Source organism: Eimeria acervulina, genomic scaffold (genome assembly GCF_000499425.1).
Source record: "Eimeria acervulina Houghton genomic scaffold, Eah_scaff9, whole genome shotgun sequence".
Classification (NCBI taxonomy): Eukaryota; Apicomplexa; class Conoidasida; order Eucoccidiorida; family Eimeriidae; genus Eimeria; species Eimeria acervulina.
This window is the reverse complement of record NW_013549532.1, coordinates 19,204-36,873: the sequence shown is the minus strand read 5'-3', so window position 1 is coordinate 36,873 and position 17,670 is coordinate 19,204. Positions and strand designations below refer to the sequence as shown.

Below are 17,670 nucleotides of genomic sequence, written 5' to 3'. Positions count from 1 at the left end.
TATTTGATGAAAGGGCTTCATCTGCATCCGAACCAGTCGAACAGCACAGGGGGGGAAAAGAATGGAGAGCGTCTGAGCCGGGATATGTGAACCACGCCGACTTTTGACGCCCTTTTCCCCTTTGCTGGCTCCGTGTTTGTGGCCAAAGTCTGTGAACACGCCACGTAAATAAGGCATCTTCAGTCTGCATTTATGTCTTGGCATCTTTTCCTACCCCACTTCGTTTCCCTTCGCCCTCAACGCTCTTCTCCCTCCCCCTTACTCAGTTTTGTTGGCGTGGAGCCGTTAAGCGCTCTTTGCCGAAACGACTGGCATACCGGTGGCGCCTGTAGATTGCAAGAAGTGCACCGGAGCAATGCTGCTTCTGAGATAAAAGCAGATACCACAGCTAGAGTGGGGTACTGCAGGGAACGAACGTACCGTTTTCCTTGTAACTGCAATATATTGTATTTATCAGTCCAGCGGTCTTTAGAGAGGCGTCTGCAGCTCCCTCTGTGGGTTTTACCTCTACCGGTCTTCTGTGACATATGCATCAGCCAGCTGTGTTCTTACAGCGCTAGAGAGGCGTTAGTAATGTTAAGTTGCATAAGTTGTACCGTAAAACCCTAAACAATACATCTTGTTCAAATTCAGAATAAGCCGGAGGTTAACAAGTTTTCGCAAAATTGCCTACTACAGAGGGTAGAGACTCTTGATAGGGAGACAAAGTGAAATAAACTACAGCAAAAGACAGGACATGGGTATGCAAACAGAGACAAAGAGACGGAGAGATAGCTACACCGCAACGTTTGTACAGAACCAGAAGAGCGCTCGCAGCAGCTTTTGTTCAGTGGGTTCGCTGCCTGCGACTGTTCTTTTCCTTGCGGAGTGTTGGCGGTCTTTCTGCAGACTTTCTTCGTTGTAGTAGTCCGGTCAGGGTAAAAATATATATTCTTTGAAGGGGACTATTTCCGATTTGTTATTTGCAATTGGTGATACGAGCGATATGAAGTGCTCTAACTAAAAAGCAATCTTTTTTCGAGTTCTTTTCCTGTATGTGTCTGATTAAAGAAAGTGTTGCAGAGAAAAAATGTCATTATTCAGAAGCGGCAGTAATTCTTCTTTTTCTACCTTGTATTACTACTATCCCTAGACTGCTGCTGCTGCTGCCACTAGACTGCTGCTTTTACTCTTTTTCTTTGGTGGTGGAGTTGAACACAGAGCGAACTCGTAACGTAGACGCTGAGTCCTGAATACCTGAAATCTCTAAAACCCTAGCCACGAACATTAGCCTGACAGGCTAGCGCCAAAACTCTAAACCCCAAACCCTAAACCCCAGTTATACCCTCTGGCAAGTCCTAGAGGGACGTTGCGCAGAGGCAACGACAAGAAAAGCATCACGAGGAGTTGCAGGACACCGAGACCCACAGGCAGACAGTCGAAGGCAACAGCAGCAGCAGCTGCTTCCAAAGCAGATTCTGCTGCTAGAAGCCCTAGATAGCGGCTGCAGCTGCATCAAGAGGAACAACTTGTGCTGCCTCTCTGACAGAACGAGAATCAGTATCAGCAGCAGCTCTGGTGTGTACTGCTGCAGCAGCAGCAGCTGCGGCTGCAGCTGCCACAGCACCCTTATCTTCACTGGCAGTGCACATGGCCTCCTGTGCAGCTCTTGCTGCACGCATGCAAAGTGCAGCAGGGCCCCATGTGGGTCTTAGTTGGCGTGGCATTCAAGGGTTGAGAGGATTGACTCGAGTTTTGCTTGCGTGTCTAGTGCTGCTCCTTTGCCTCTGTTACCCCCCCTCCCTCCTTTACTTTTGCCAGTAGCAGCCCTTGGGTGCTTCGCTGCTGCTTTCTCTAGCAACGCCTGACGCAGCTCGTCTCCTCCGTGAAGGATAGTACTAACTGAGGCGAACGCCATAACCCCAATTGTGTTATAATTCTCTAAAGCCTCCATGATGTCTATTTCCTCCTCTTCGGGGGCCTGGGGGCCCCCGGGGGCCCCCAGACCCGCGTCGCAGCTCTCGTCATCAATTGCAATAGCTTCTGCGGTGTATGGACAGCTCGTGCTGCTCGCCTCTTCTGCATCAACGATCTCAACAAAGCAAGAAGATGATGGGGAAGTAGCAGCACCAGTTAGAGACTGCTGATGCTGCTTCCTGCAACTTGCTGCTAAGCTGCTGACAGCCAACGCAGTGAGCCGTTGAGAGAGCAGCACTGCCCTCTGGGGCCCCTCAGCTGCTTTTTGCATGCGTTTGCGGGTGGCGAGCCGCTGCTGCAGCGCAAGAGACTGAAGACGTCTGCGCTGCAGCACAGCAGCAGCAGAGCCGCTGTCTAGATATTGCAACGCCTCCGGAAGGTCTCCGTGCTGCAGCAGGGCCACTGCCCCCAGCGTGAGCTCCCCTACCAGCTCGCATGCTGTAGATGCAGCAGCAGGAGAGGAGACAGGGGCCAGACACATCGGCGCCATCTTCCCAACAGCAGCAGCAAGTGTGCATGCATCTACCCGGCAGGAAGAGGGGCCCCCAGAGTCTCCTCCTCCTCTCTCTGTCTTTGTCTCAACCCCTAAAACGCAAGCTGCTTCGTCGCCTGCGTCTGCTAGGGGTCCCTTAGCCATGTCTTCCCACTTAAGCATCTTTGCTGCTGAGAGATAGGCCCTTAAAATGAAGTGTATGTTCCTTCGCATGCACTGTCTCCTCATCTCCTCTGTCTGCTCAGCAGCAGCAGCGGCAGTAGCACCAGTAGTAGTAGCAGCAGAAGCAGCAGCGCCGCCATCCGAAGACAGGGCCCCCAGGGGCCCCTCGCGCCAGGCTACGAGTTTACAGAACAGCAAATCAATTGCATGCAAAGGAGCCACTAAGATGTCTTGTGTCTGGGTGTTGAGGAAAGACAGCAGCTGCAGCTGCTGCCCTTTGCTGCCGCGCTGCAGCCGCCATGCCGGCAGCAACGGGGCCTCAGCGAGGCCCCACGGTAGCTCCAGAGGCTTCTCTAAGGGAGGAATCACAAAGTGCTGCAGCAGCAACTCCTGCTGCTGCCACCGCTGCTGCCGCTCAGCTAAAGTCTCAACCCAAGGCGGCTCTTCGTACGGCAGCAAGATGCCTCCTGTTTCTGCTGCTGCTGCTGCGGCTGTTACAGGCACCTCTGCTGCTGCTGCTGCTTCTGATTTTCCTGCTGCGGACAGCTTAACATCTCCTTCTGGGGGAGCTTCTCCCCCAGGAGCAGCAGCAGCGCCACCACCATCACCAGCAGCAACAGCTGCTGCTGCTGCATGCAAGTGCCGCAGGTGCGGGTGGGTTCGAAGTACTATGTGCAGACAGTTGAGAGCAGCCCCTAAAGAAGGAGTTTCTTCTTCATTGGGGGGCCCCGTAGCATCCAGCACGAGGCTTACAAAGCGGCGGTCTACCTGCACTAAGAGGGCCCCCCGAAGGATAGCCATTAGCCTGAAGCAGGAGCGAAGACAGCGGAAGCAAACAGCAGTAGCAGTTGCAGCAGCACCAAATGCGCAGCAACAAATCAGCAGCAAACACACCACCACCCCCACTGCTAGCCGCAGCAAATGCACAGCAGCAGCAGCAGCAGCAGCATCAGCAAATGCGCAAAAGCTACAGCAGCAATAGCAGCTGCAGCAGAGACATCAGCTGCACCAGCAATAGCAGCTGCAGCAGCAACAGCAGAACGAAGGAGGCCCTTAACGCTTACCGCTGAATGAACGCCTCCCTAGGCGGTCTTGAGAGCTCTACAAAGGCGACGAGGTTTCTCCCCGTGTCTGCTGCGTCATCTTCGGGTGTATCCGCACATCTGCTGCGCTGCTGCTGCCTTGAAGCAGCAGCAGCAGAGCCACGGGCCCCCCCCTTTCCGGCAGCATCTTTTAAGGCATCTTCTATGAGGCTTTCTGCTGCTGCACGCGCCGAGGCAGCGTCTTCACCCTCTCTCCAGACCGCAATACAGACGTCAGGAGCTGCTGCAGCGGATGCTGCATTTGCTGCAGCAGCTCGTGCTGCAGCAGAAGCAGCAGATACATCGTCGCCTTGAACGGGGGGCCCCCGAACGCCCACCTCCCGCCGGCGCAGCAGCAAACGCTGCAGGTGTTTTTTTGATAGAGACCAGAGGTCATACACACTAAGGCGCACCAGCGGCTGCAGAGGGGCCTCTCCTGCTGCTGCTGTTGCTGCTGCTGTGGGTGCTGCAGCAGCAGCAGCAGCTTCTGTTGCTGCTGGGGTCTTCGGCTCTGCAGCGTGAGACAAGAATGACTGCATAAGGCCCTCAATGTGCGTAGCCTCCCGAAGTGTCTCCTCTTGTGCTGCAGCAAAACGAGAAGCTAAAGCAGCAAGATAAACCAAAGCCTTTCCCCCTGTCTTCGGAGGCATTAGCACTATCAATACACCCGGTGGGGGGTCTGGAGCTTCCTTATCATCATCTCGTAGGGACCCCCCTCGAGTGCGGCGTTTCTTCTTTTCTCGCCCCGCGCAGGTTGCTGCTGCTGCTGCTGATGCTGCTGCTGCTGCTGCGCTGGGAGGCGCTGCAACAGGCTGCCCAGCAGCAGCAGCAGCAGCAGCACAGGAGCGAGCAGCAGCAGATAGCAACGCATGAAGAGCAACAGCAGCATCATCGTGGCCCCCTATCTCCGCAGCTGAGACAGGTCTGAAAGCAACAGGCCACGTCTCTCTCAAGAACAGCAAATCCAACTTATCTCCAATCTGCTGCTGCTGCTGTTGCTGTTGCTGCTGCTGCTGTTGCTGTGGCTGCTGCACAGCACCCCAAGGACACAACCGGTTTTCCTTTCCCCCTTCTGTTTCGTCCTGTTGCATGTGCTCGTGCTGCTGCTCAACTTTCGTCTTAATCTCTTCCTTACGTTGCTGTTGCTGCTGCTGCTCTTGCTGCTGCTGTTGCCGTTGCTGCTGCTGCTGCAGATCAACCTCCATTTCATCTTCTGGGGGCTGTGACCGCAAGTATTCCTCCTGCTGGTCTCGTTCTTGCTGTTGAAGATGTGTGCGCTGGATCTCCGGCTGTTGCTGCTGCAGCTGCAGCTGCCGCTGCTGCAGCAGCTGCTGCCGCTGCTGCAGTACGCCGCTAAGCACCTGGGTGACGAGCGCAGCAAGCGGCTGGCAGCTGCGGGGGTGCACGGGGGAGAACCTTGCTGCAGCAGCTTCAAGCGACAGCCCCAGGGCCTCTAACACTTGGGTTTCGCTTACCATGGCCTCGCCTCCCGCTGCTGCTGCTGTTGCTGCTGTTGCTACTGCTGCTGCTTCTGTGCAGTCAGGAGGAGCTAGACACCCCGTAACCGTGCAGCGGGCCCGCCGCCGACAGCGCGTTGTCAATACACCTGAACAAAACACGCCCAATGCTCTCTCTAGCTCAGCAGCAGCAGCACCAGCAGCAGCATTGACAGCAGCAGAAGCCGCGACAGCAGCAGCCTTTATCGTTCCTACCTGCTGCCTCAACGCTGTTCTTGCTGCAACAACAACTGCAGGAGCAGTAACAGCAGCGCCGGCAACAACAGCAGCAATAACAGCAGCAGCGACAGAAGCACCCTCTACCATTCCTATCCGCTCTGTGCGTGCTGCTGCTGCTGCAGCAACTGCAACAACAGCAGCAGCAACAGCAGGCCGTATATTCCTTACCTGCAGCCTCAATAGCTGAACGAAGAGCAGCTTCGGAGGTGAAGACAAACGGCCCCGAGAGGAAGACAGTGGGAGCAGCTGTGCATACACCCCAACAAGAGGGCTGAGCCTCTGGTACTGCTGCTAGCAACTGCTGCAAACCCTCAATAGAGCCTTTATAAGGAGGCAGCAGCAAACAAGAGAGACGATCAAGCCAGTCACGACTTGCTGCTGCTGCAGCGTGCTGCTCCTGCAGCATGCGGAGACGCTCCTGCTGCTCCTGTTCCTGCTGCTGCTGCTGCCGCTGCTGCCGACGCTGAATCACCTCCTGCTGCTGCGCGGCCCCCAGCTCCCCTTGCGCTCTTGAGGGCCCCCCCCTGAATGTTTTAACGCTGCTGCTGCTGTTGCTGCTTGAAGGCGAGCGGGTAGAAGTTGCTGCAGCCTTCCCCTTCCTCTCCCGCGGAGAAGCTCGCGGACCTGCTGCTGCTGCTGTTGCTGCTGCTGCTGCTGCTTTGCGGGGCCCCCCAAAAATGTGACTCCAGGGGCCTGTAAGCCCTTTTACTTCTCCTTCCATGTGTCTTTGGTGCTGCTGCTGCTTCTGTTGCTGCTGCTGCTGCTTCTGCTGCTGCTGCTGCTGCTGCTTTTGCTGCTGCTGCTGCTGCCCGTCGTCGTCCACATCGATCGTCTCAACACTCACAACATCGTCCATAGGAGGGGGTCTCTTATGCTGTTGCGTGTCTTCCCCCCCATCCTCCTCCTCCTCCTCAGCAGCAGCAGCAGCAGCAGGAGCAGCAGCAGCAGCAGTGGAATTCCTGCGCTGCATTAGCCTGCGGCTCCTCTTGAGGCCGGGACCCTTTGGCTCCCCCTCTGCTGCAGCAGCAGATGCATCATCGCGGTTGCTGCTTTGCGCAGCAGCAGCAGCAGCAGCAGCAGCAAGTTGAGACATGCGGCTTTTCCTCTTGGTTCTGGGAGGGGTTGCTATCACGGGCTCACATGCATCTGAAACTACGATTCCCTCTTCCTGCTGCTGCTGCTGCTGCTGCTGTTGCTGCTGTTGCTGCTGCTGTTGCTGCAGCCTGGTGCGTCTCCTCGTTTGCTTTTTTGGGGAGGGGGGCGGCGGGCATGAGGGGAAGAAATGATGAAGTGCGCGCTGCTGCAGCTGCTGCACCTTTGCTGCTGTTGCTGTTGCTGCTGTTGCAGTTGTTGCTGCTGCTGCTGCTGCTGCTGCCTGCCGCCGATTCCCCTGCGTTCCATCATTGCTGAGACTCGCATCCTCTGATGTTTCTTTTTGTTGTTCTCCTGCGGCTGCCTCTGCTGCTGCTTCTGCTGCTTCAGCCTCTGGTGCTGCTGCTGCTTCTGCCTCTGGTGCTGCTGTTGCCGCGTCGGGTGCTGCTGTTTCTGCTGACTCTGGTGGTGTTGGTGCTGCTGCTGCTACCTCTGGCGCTGCTGCTGCTGCTCCCTTTGGAGCTGCTGCTGCTGCTGCTGCTGCTGCTGCTAGAGGCTTGGGGCTCCCAACCTCCTCCTGTGCAAATAGGGTTTCAGCAGCATGAGGCGAATGCTCTCCATCATGTGCTGTCGTTGTTGTGGTTGTGGTTGTTGTTGTTGTTGCTGCTGCTGCTTCTGCTGTTGCTTCTGTTTCTGCCTCTGCTGCTGCTGTTGCTGCTGCTGCTGCTGTCGCTGCTGGAGACGCTTCAGCCCCCGTACTGGTCATTATCCTCTCACGGTTATATGGAAACCAAGTCCCTGCTGCTGCTGCTGCAGCTGCTGCTGCTAGAGTGAAGATACGTTTTATGAGAGAGCTAGGGGGTGCCGGGCAGCAGCAAAGCAGAGGATGCAGCAACAGCTACAGCAGCAGCTGCAGCAGCAGCTGCAGTCTGTGGCTCGTGCTGCTGCACTGTGCGCATACAGTGCAGGAGCAGCGGAACGGAGCTGCCAGTCACTTCATTGCTTCCTCCTGCTGCTGCTGTTCCTGCTGCTGCTGTTCCTTCTGCTGCTGTTGATGCTGCTGCTGTTGATGCTGCTGCTGTTGCTCCTGCTGCTGCTGCTCCTTCTGTTGCTGTTTCTGCTGTTGTTGTTTGCGGCTGTTGCTGTTGCCGTTGCTGTTGCTACTGCCGTTGGTGCTGATGTTACTGCTGCTGCTGCTGCTGCTGAGTTTGTGTCGCAAGACTAGAAGAGTTACAGCCGTCTCCCTCAGTCTAGCTGCTGTTGCTGCTGCTGCAGCAGCGCCAGCTAATCAGCAGCAGCAGCAGCGGGCGGGGGCCCCACGGCGGCGTTAGGCCTTGTGTGTGGTCTCTGAGACCTTCTATGCTGCTGTTGCTGTTGCTTCTGTCTCTCCTATAAGCATCAGCGCAAACCCTAAACCCTAAACCCTAAACCCTAAACTCTGCTGCAGCTGTCTCTGCATATGCTGGGGGGTAGCACCCGGAGAAGGTAAGAGAGGCGGGAAGAAGCAAAAGAGAAGGAGAAAATGAATTAAAAAGACATAAATAAAGAGCAGCAACAAGAGATAAAGAGAGACAAACAGCAGCAGCATGCGGGTGGGGTTGTACAACACCGCCTCCAGCGCATGCAGAGGGAAGGACGACGAATATCTACTTTTCTTTGTTTTGTTTTTAATTAATTAACTTGTTTTTTATATTTTAACCCTTCTTCACTTGCTGCTGCTGTTGCTGCTGCTGCAGCGCAACTTCTGCTTTTCTTGCTCCAGCAGCATAGCCGCTACTTTGCTGCTGCTGCAGCTGCTGATCCTGCTGCTGCTAATTGAGGGTTTGCTGCTGCTCTTCCCGCTGCTGCTCCTTCTGCTGCGCTTCCTTCTGCTGCTGCTGCGCCTACTGCTACTGCTGCTGCTGTTGGCTTGACCATCATTTCTCTGGCAGCAGCAGCTGCTGCGAGTTTGCGACGCTGCAGGATTTGCTGCTGCTGCTGCTGTGCTGCCGTATAGTTAGCTGCTATAGCTGCTGGGGAAGCGAATGAATTCAACAGCAGCAAATTGTACGGTAGCTGCTGTTATGTTTTGCTGCAGCTTCAATTTGCTGCTGCAGCCAAGGATGTTGTATAGAGAGAGTAGTTGTGTGCAGCTGTCTCTCTCTCTCTCTCTGTCTCTCTCTCTCTCTCTTCTGTCTTCTCTCTCGCATGTCTCTGTCTACTAATTTTTATAATTATATTATTACTACAATTAATAACAGACAAAAACCACAGAGCAGTACAAGTATTCACGCAATTCAATATGTATACAATATATATATATATATATATATGCATATATATATATATATGCATATGTATATATACATATGTACGTATATATATATATATATATATGTATATATGTAGAGTTCATCTATAAATTTGTTTTAATAAAATAGTATTGTGTATTTGTAAGTATTTGTTATGATATCTACTTGTATAGAAACTGGCGTCGTCTTACTACGGTAGTTAATATAATAAAAATATTATTTATTTTGTCTGCTTTTATTAATCTGCTCGTCTCTAATATTCATTAACTCATCTATTCATATTGTTTTGCTGGCTAGTTGTTTGCAGCAAAGCTGCTGCTGCTCCTACTGCTACTGCTACTGCTGCTGCTGCTGCTGCTAGCTGTGCATGTAAGCGGTCAAACTTTTTTGTCTTTGTTTCTGCTATATAAAATCAAAGAGCAGAAAAAAAGGAGAGGAAGAGCCTCGTGTCTCTCCAGCCCCTTAAACAGGGAACAATGACAACTATTACAGCAGCAGCAGCAGCAGCAACTGCAGCAGCAACCGCAGCAGCAGCAATAGCAGCACAAAAAGATAATCACGCCAATAGAGGCGAGCTAAAGCCCTTCTCATCTTGCAATTTACAAGAACAGTCACGGGGCTGCTGCTGCTGCTGCTGCAGCTGCTGCAGCAGCTGGGACCACAGCTACCACAATTGCGACAGCACTGCTGCTGTTGCTGCAGCAGCTGTTGCGGGTATGTCTGCTGCTGCAGATGCATGCACCTCAAGGGGGGAGAGTGTCTCTTTTGTTTGTTTTGCCTTTTAATGCTTCCCTCAGGAACATCTCAATGGCTTAGACAAACAACAAACCAAACGGAGAGATATACAGCCGTTGCTGCTGCTGCTGCTCCTGCTGCTGCTGCAGGTGCTGCTGCTGCTGCGTCTGCAGGTGCTGCAGTAGCAGCTGCAAATGAGAAGCGGCGTGTTGCGTCTGGCTTCGCAGCAGCAGCATGGTGAGGCGGTGGTGCTGCTGCACTTGCTGCTGCTGCTGCAGCTGCAGCTGCCGTTGCTGCTGCACGTGCAGCAGCAGCACCAGCCGATGCAGCAGCAGTTAGTTAATCCCTTTCGTTATAACTCGTGTCTTCTTTTTTGTTTGTATTTTCCCTCTTAATAAGAAGCAGCTGCATGGCTGTATGCAGCAGCAACGCCGTGAAGAGAAGGCTCCGCCGTACCTGCTGCTGCTGGAAGCCCTGCTGCTGTATGTGCAGCAGCTGCATTTGCTGCTTGTGGAGATGTTGCTGCTGCAGATAGTGCAGCAACAGCAGCACCAGAATCATCCGCTGCTGCTGTGCTGCTGCTACACCCCAGCATCAGCAGCATCACCCCCTGTTGCTGCTGCACGATCCTCAGTAGCATCATCCCTTGCTGCTGCTGCACGATCCTCAGCAGCAGCATCACCCCTACTGGTACAGCAGCAGCAGCAGGACAACCACCACCCCTGCTGGTACAGCAGCAGCATCATGATGATCCCCTGCTGCAGCAGCACCACCAGCCCTGCTGCAACAGCAGCAGCAGCATCATGTTCCCCTGCTGCAACAGCAGCAGCAGCAACAGCAGCAGGAGAAGAGTTGAGCAGTTTAAAGATCTGGATTAAGCCACCGTGAATCTGGAGAAAACATAAACGCAGTAACGCGGACGAGCTGACCGGCTGCCCATACACCTTCTAACTGATGACCGGTAGCAAATCTTAGCGTTCCATTTCCTTCTTTTCTTCCTTGAACAAATTCTCCTTCATAACAGCTTCCATCTTCAGCACAATAGAATGTTCCTAGGCCTACTCTTTTATCATCTACCCACTGACCTTCATACTTATTTCCGTTTGCATATTGAAACACTCCGAAGCCACATGCTCTATCATCAACCCATTCACCTTTAAATCTATCTCCGTTTGAATATATTAATTCTCCTTCACCGTGTTTCTTTGCATCTACCCACTCACCAACATATTTATCTCCTCTTGAATATGTTAGAGTGCCTTTTCCATGCACTTTATCTGCTTTCCAGTACCCTTCATATTTTTCACCGTTATGATATGTCAATACACCGTATCCTTCTTTCATATCATTAACCCACTCTCCATCATATTGATTTCCATTAGGAAATATATATTTACCTTTACCGTGCATCTTACCGTCTACCCAATCTCCTTCATATTCTCCTCCATCAGAATAAGTATATTTCCCATGTCCATGCATCTTACCATTGACCCAGTCTCCATCATACTTCTCAATAACACCTCCTTTAGCACCGACATATACAACAACACCTTTACCATGTCTCTTATCATCTCGCCATTCTCCTGTATATACATCTCCTTCTTTATATCTATATGTACCCCTTCCATGCATCTTACCGTCTACCCACTCTCCTTCATATTCATCTCCATTTGCATACTTTAATTTACCGTATCCTGATATCTTTCCTGTATCCCATTGACCTTCATATACATTACCACTTGCAAATACAGCTACACCTTGACCATGGATCTTATCTTCTACCCATTTACCTTGATATGTTGCTCCATCTGCATACTCAAAACGTCCGTTACCTTCTCTCTTCCCAAATACAAAATCTCCTTCATACTTCTCATTTCCTGAATATAATAATGTACCGTGCCCGTGAAATAAACCATCCTTTATCTGGCCATGATATGCGTGGCAACTCTCCACCATCTTCAATCTCTTTATCTAATTATATACTTCAATTTAAATATATATATATATATATATGTATATATATATGTATATATGTATGTATGTGTATGTATGTATATATATATGTATATATATCAGCAAAAAATACTCTATAGATTGACTACAACAGTAGAATACATATAATATATATACATATATTGTATGTATATTATATGTATATTATATATTATATGTACTCTGCATATATATATATAATAACTTATATCAATATAATATACAACATACACTCAATGCTACAAGCTAGAGGATTATCGAAGTATACAACAGCAGAATAATACTAAAAAGAAATAATAAAGAATTCCTAGGAATAAGAGAAGCAGAGCGAGAAGGCTGGGTAATAAACAAAACAAGAAAAATCAAGACAACACCGCTCACACACTCAACTACCTCTCCCCCTCTTTCAGAGAAGCATAAAGCCAAACAAACACAAAAAATATAAACAACAAAGATGTAAGATCAATACAATCAGGAAAAAGAATAATTCCTTATCTAAGACAACAATATCTTCTTCTTTACCCCAACTGCGCGAGGGCCGCAGCTGAGACTAAGAAAAAAGCAGCAGCGCTCCCTCCTCGCTGCAGCAGCAGCGCGAATATGTTCTTGAATATTGAATTAAATATTGTCTGAAAAGTATTATTCAAAGAATACATAAGAAGAAAGAAATACAAGAAATACAAAGAAAACGCAGCACACTGTAAACCCCCTTATCAGCAGCCACCAGCTGCTGTTCATACACTGGCGAGCCCCAGAGGGAGAAATAAACGGAAAAAAAGAGTAAATTATCAATAAAATAGATGAAATTTACAATTTTATTTCAATTCATTCAAACTAAACCAATTTTTTCCCCTCAGAAACCTCTACAAGATGTATACAGGGGGTGCGGTGCTGTGAATCAGCCAGAGAGGAGGCCCCTGGTGTATGTACACTGCATGGAGGCTTTATTCTTGAAGGCAGCAGTTTGCATATTTTTATTTATCAACATTTATATTTTAATTACTACTTTTTACTATTATTCCCTAATCAATTGCCCACAAACACACACACACACGCATAAACCCAACAATATTAAATAAACACGCTGCATTTTTCTTAGGTCGGCCTACCCCGTACGCATTTCTATGGTGTATATACACCTTAACTTTCATCTCTTTTATTGTATGAGGAAGAGACCCAATAAAGAAGCACATATATACACTGATAGATACCAGCTGCACAACCCCTTCTTGAAATATAGTAAGAAGCTGCTTACTTCTCGCTTAACAAGCACTTCGTTCCTAGAAAAATAATAAACTCTACACATAATATACTCAAATACGTCGGCTTTAGGCGGTGCTCCCTTTCCTCTATCTTGCTTCCAATAACACTTGCAACTAGTAGCAACTAGCAGCAAACAACCCGCTGCTGTAGAGAGTAGCTGCAGCAGCTGGAGCAACAGCAGCAGCAGCAGCAGAGGCGGCACTTCCCTTTAGTACAGCGGACTGGTGAATAACTGCAGCTAGCTGGTTGCTGCTGATGCAGCAGCTAGCAGTGGGGGAGCTACACTAAATGCTGTACAGGTGCAAGTAGCTGCTGCTCCGCATAATAATATGCTTGTTCAGGGTCAGCTAGCCACACCCTTCTGGTGTCTCCGCAGCAGCTAGCTGCACAGCTAGCCGCAAAGCTAGCTGCACAGCTAGCAGCACGAGCATACGCAGCATTTAAGAAAAAGCAGCGTTTGAATAATTCTTTTATCTCTGCTGCATACGTCGGGTGGGGCTGCTGGCTAGCTGCAGCTCTCCATCAAGCTTGTGAGAGAGAAGCAACTCTGAGAGAGAGAGAGACAGAGACAAATATATATTTGTATGTATTCTTTGTGCTGGTGAAGGCTTCTGTTTTATAAATACGCGGCAGAGACGCCACAACATTAGATGAAGAGACAGAGACAGCTCACGCATGAAGTGCAGCAGCAATCTCTTGTTGCTTCTCTTCGGGAGATTGTATAGGTTGCTGCAGCAGCAAAACGAGAAAGAGACAGAGAGGAGGCTGAGCTGTCTCTGTCTCCTCTCTGTCTCCTTCCCTCAAGTGTCTCCTCTGCATGTTTAATGTCTCTCAGCAAAAGCAAGGGCTTTTATTATTATTATTTTATTTATAAAACCATTTCTTTGTCTCTAATTCCTAAACCCTCTAGGGGGTAATAACGCAACAAAAACATAACAACAAAAGTGCTGTTGCAGGCGTCAATAGGCGTCTCTTGAGGTGTCTCCTCGGCTCTCTGGTGTAGTGTCTCCTGAGGTGTCTCCTCAGTTGTGCTGTACTCTTTAATAGGGTGTCTCCTCAATTCGCTGGTGTGCTGTCTCCTGAGGTGTCTCCTCAGCTGCGGTGTCTCCTCAGCTGCGGTGTACTGTCTGCTGAGCTTACAAGGATTTTTGCTGCAGTGCTGCTGCTACACAGAGAGTAAAGAAAGAGAGGGGTCTGCTTTGTCTCCGACTATATATATATATATATATATATATATATATAGAGAGAGAGAGAGAGAGAGAGACAGCAAAAGAGATAGACTGTTTTAGGAAGAGACACAGATGAAGACAGCCTAGATAAACAAAACACTAAAATGTAAAGAGAAGCAAGCAAACAAAGACAAAGAGAGAGAAAGACAAAATAAACAGAGACAGACAGAGACAAGAAAGACAAAAGGAGACAAAATAAAATTAAAGACAAACTCTTTGCACTAAGACAGCCACATGGAGGGGACGACCCCACAAACCCCATTCCTTCGGAGGGCAGCCAGGCGTCTCCTTCTTGCCTCTGAGTCGAGGGACCCTCCTGGTGTCTGCTGCTGCTGCTGCTGCTGCTGTTGCTGTTGCTGCTGCTGCTGCTGTTGCTGCTGCTGCTGCTGCTGCTGTTGCTGCTGTTGCTGTTGCTGCTGCTGCAGCGGGCATACTGAAGCTAAGCCCGCCACAAGATCCGGTTTCGGGATGCGCACTATTGCTGCTGGTGCTGGTGCTGCTGCTGCTGCTGCAGCAGCAGCAGAACCTGAACAATGCCCTTCTGCTGCAGGCGGTGCTGCAGCTGCAGCCAATCTTGCTGCTCCTTCTGCAGCAAAAGTGGAATTATCAGCAGCAGCTGGTGCAGCAGCAGCGGCTACCGTTGTTGCTGCTGGTATTGCAGCAGCAGCTGCTGCTGGTTGCGGTGGTGCTGCTGGTGCTGCAGCACCAGCAGCAGCAGCAGCAGCAAAAGGCTCGCTAAAGCCTATACAGATATCTGGGGGCTCCGGATCATAGCCGTAAAAGAGTGGAGGGGGAATGCTTGCTGCTTGAGGTGTATGTCTCTGCTGCTTTGCTGCATGCGGTATCTCTGTAGAGAAGCTAGAGGGAGCAGCAGGAGCAGCAGCAGAAGCAGCAGGAGCAGCAGCAAATGCCGCTGCTGCTTCTTCTGCACGCAGCAAACCCGCTGCTGCTGCGTGCGCGCGAGCGCTACGCGGCCTGTCTTTCTCACTCGCGTTGCCCCCTGCGGATGCAGCAGCAGCAGCAGCAGCGGGAGCAGCAGCAGCAGCAGCAGCAGGAGGCGAAGGCTGCTGCAACAGAGCATCGACAGTCTTCGGGTAAGGATAGGGACAGAAGGAGACAGAAGAACTGACAGGGCTTGGTTTTTGCTGCCACCCAGAAGACCCTGGTTCTGTTGTTGTTTCTGCTGCTGTTGTTGCTGCTGCTTTTGCTGCTGTTGTTGCTGCTTTTGCTGCTGTTGCTGTTGCTGCTGCTGCAGGCGCTCCTGCTGTTGCTGTACTGACACGGGAGGGCATGACTTGGCGTTCAACAGCTTTTGACTTGTTCGCCGCTGATGCTGTTGTTGCTGCTGCTGTTGCTGCTGCTGCTGCTGTTGCTGCTGCTGCTGTTGCTGCTGCAGCAGGCAGCGGCTGCGGCGCTGTCTTAGGAACGCAAATGCGAATAACAAAAGGCAAACTCTCACAGAGGAAGTCGTGAGCAGCAGGACCGGGGCTGAAAACACAGCAGCAGCAGAAGCAGCAGCAGCAGCAGCAGCAACAGCAGCAGCAGCAACAGCAGCAGAAATAAGCAGTAGTAGCAGCAGTAGCAGCAGCAGTAGCATTACCAGCAGTTGCAGCAGCAGTACTAAGCACTAAGCAGCAGCAACACGATAGAAGGTACACCGGAACAGCAGGTGCAGCAGCAAGAATGTCTTAAGCAAAAAGAAGAGAAGTGCAGCAGAGACAGAAGAAATAAAAGAAAAAACAAAAAGAGACAAATCAGATAGGGAGGAGACAAAGAAGGAGACAGAGACAGACGGAGACAAACAGAGACAGAGACAGCAAACAAACAAAAAAACAGAGAGATAGAGAGAGACAGATAAACTAACAAATAAAGTTAAAATTAGAGACAGAGACAGGAGAGGGAGATATATATATATATATATATATATATATATATAAAGAGACGGAGAGAGAGAGAGAGAGAGAGAGAGAGAGAGAGAGAGAGAGACAGAGAGAGACAGAGAGACAGAGAGACCGAGAGAGACAGAGAGAGACAGAGAGACAGAGAGAGACAGAGAGAGACAGAGAGACAGAGGCAGAGATAAATAAATAAATACAAATATATATATATATATTATATGCATATAAATAAAAATAAACAAGTAATAAAAAACAAAGAAAGGAGACAGGAGACACACTACAAAACTGTCGACCCGCTGTACTTCCGTCGGCCCTTAACAAATTCCTCCCGCAGCAACGAGCGCCGCAGCATCTCACTGCAGCAGCAGCAGCAGCAGCAGCAGCAGCAGAAGCAAGCAGATGTAACAGCAGCAGTAGCAAGAGCAGTAGCAGACGCAGCAACGCAAGCAGATGCAACAGCAGCAGAAGCAGCAGCAACAGTAGCAATAGCAGTAGAAACGGAAGCACAAGCAGCAACAGCAGCAGCAACGGAAGCAGAAGAAGCAGCAGCATCAGCAGCCACAGCAGCAGCAGCAGCAGCAGCAAAGGCAGGAGCGAGTGAGATACTGCAATACAGCAAAATAAAACAGCAAATGTCTCCAAGGAGACAAATGAAGAAACAAAAGCAGAGACAAAAGAACAAAAGGAGACAAATAACAAACAAGGAGACAGATAATAAAGAAGGAGACAGATAATAAAAGGAGACAGGTAAAAGAAGCAGACAGAAAAACGAAGGAGACAGACAAACGAAGGAGACAGATGAAAGAAGGAGACAGATAAACGAAGGAGACAGATAATAAACAAGGAGACAGATAATAAGGCAGGAGACAGATAAACAAAGGAGACAGAGAAAGAAGGAGACAGATAATAAAGAAGAGACAGACAATAAAGAAGGAGACAGATAAAAAAGAAGAGACAGAAAGCAAAAAAGGAGACTCACGATATTATGGCGTCAACGCGGTCCGCGCTAAGGTCGCGAAGGGCCCCATAACAACTCACGTCGCTCGCCCTGAGCAGCAGCAGCAGCAGCAGCAGCAGCAGCAGCAGCAGCAGCAGCAGCAGCAGCAGCAGCAGCAACAGCAGCAGCAGTCATAAAGCCTTCTTCTTGCTGCTTTTTTCGTCTCCTCACTGAATTAAATACAACTTAGTTAATACTTGCAGCAGCATCAGCAGCAGCAGCAACAGTAGCTGCAGCAGCAACAACTGCAGCTACGACCGTAGGACTTGAATTAAAGCACAGGATACAAACAGCAGATAAAGGCAGCAGCAGCAGCAGCCTGAGCGTAAAGCAGCAGCCCAACGGCAGCAGCAGCAACAACAACAGCAGCAGCAGCAACAACGACAGCAGCATGATCAGCAGCAGCAGCAGCAGATTACCCCCTGTCTAAGACGGCTTTGGCGTTAGCGCTGCGGGCTGCAAGGCGAAGGAGACGGCGGGTGAGGGGCTTCGGTTTGCTGCTGCCTGCTGCTGCTGCTGCTTCATGTGCATGCAGCAGCAGCAGCAACACCCTTGCTGGTTCTGCTGCATTTATTTCCTGAGCGCAGCAGGAGAGGAAGACGGAGACAGCAGAAGAGACAGCAATAGAGAGTAGAGATAACCCTTTAAAGCAGCAGAAGCAGCAGCAGCAGCAGCAACAACAACAACAACAACAACAACAACAACAACAACAACAACAACAACAACAACAACAACAACAACAAC

At 50.3% G+C, this 17,670-nt stretch overlaps 3 protein-coding genes across 3 annotated transcripts in view; all 3 read right to left on the bottom strand.

Moving 5' to 3' along the window:
• Nucleotides 1-1,690: 1,690 nt before the first annotated feature.
• Nucleotides 1,691-7,287, bottom strand: EAH_00002670 (hypothetical protein, conserved; the record flags this gene model as incomplete). The annotated part of the gene is made up of 3 exons (XM_013394146.1): nucleotides 1,691-3,416; nucleotides 3,676-5,299; nucleotides 5,598-7,287. 3 exons carry the CDS (start codon nucleotides 7,285-7,287, stop codon nucleotides 1,691-1,693), a joined length of 5,040 nt encoding a protein of 1,679 aa, XP_013249600.1.
• Nucleotides 7,288-10,408: 3,121 nt separating this feature from the next.
• On the bottom strand, nucleotides 10,409-11,503 carry EAH_00002660 (phosphatidylinositol-4-phosphate 5-kinase, putative; the record flags this gene model as incomplete). The annotated part of the gene is made up of 1 exon (XM_013394145.1): nucleotides 10,409-11,503. The coding sequence occupies one exon, from the start codon at nucleotides 11,501-11,503 to the stop codon at nucleotides 10,409-10,411; it is 1,095 nt and encodes a 364-aa protein (XP_013249599.1).
• A 2,749-nt stretch (nucleotides 11,504-14,252) lies between these two features.
• The window catches only part of EAH_00002650 (DEAD/DEAH box helicase, putative), a gene marked incomplete at both ends in the record, with an annotated part of 9,005 nt that continues 5,587 nt past the window's right edge, over nucleotides 14,253-17,670 (bottom strand). Inside the window, 2 exons of the mRNA XM_013394144.1 lie at nucleotides 14,253-15,519; nucleotides 16,909-16,977. Coding sequence (XP_013249598.1) covers nucleotides 14,253-15,519; nucleotides 16,909-16,977 — 1,336 coding nt within the window. The remainder of the gene's footprint in view (nucleotides 15,520-16,908; nucleotides 16,978-17,670) is intronic.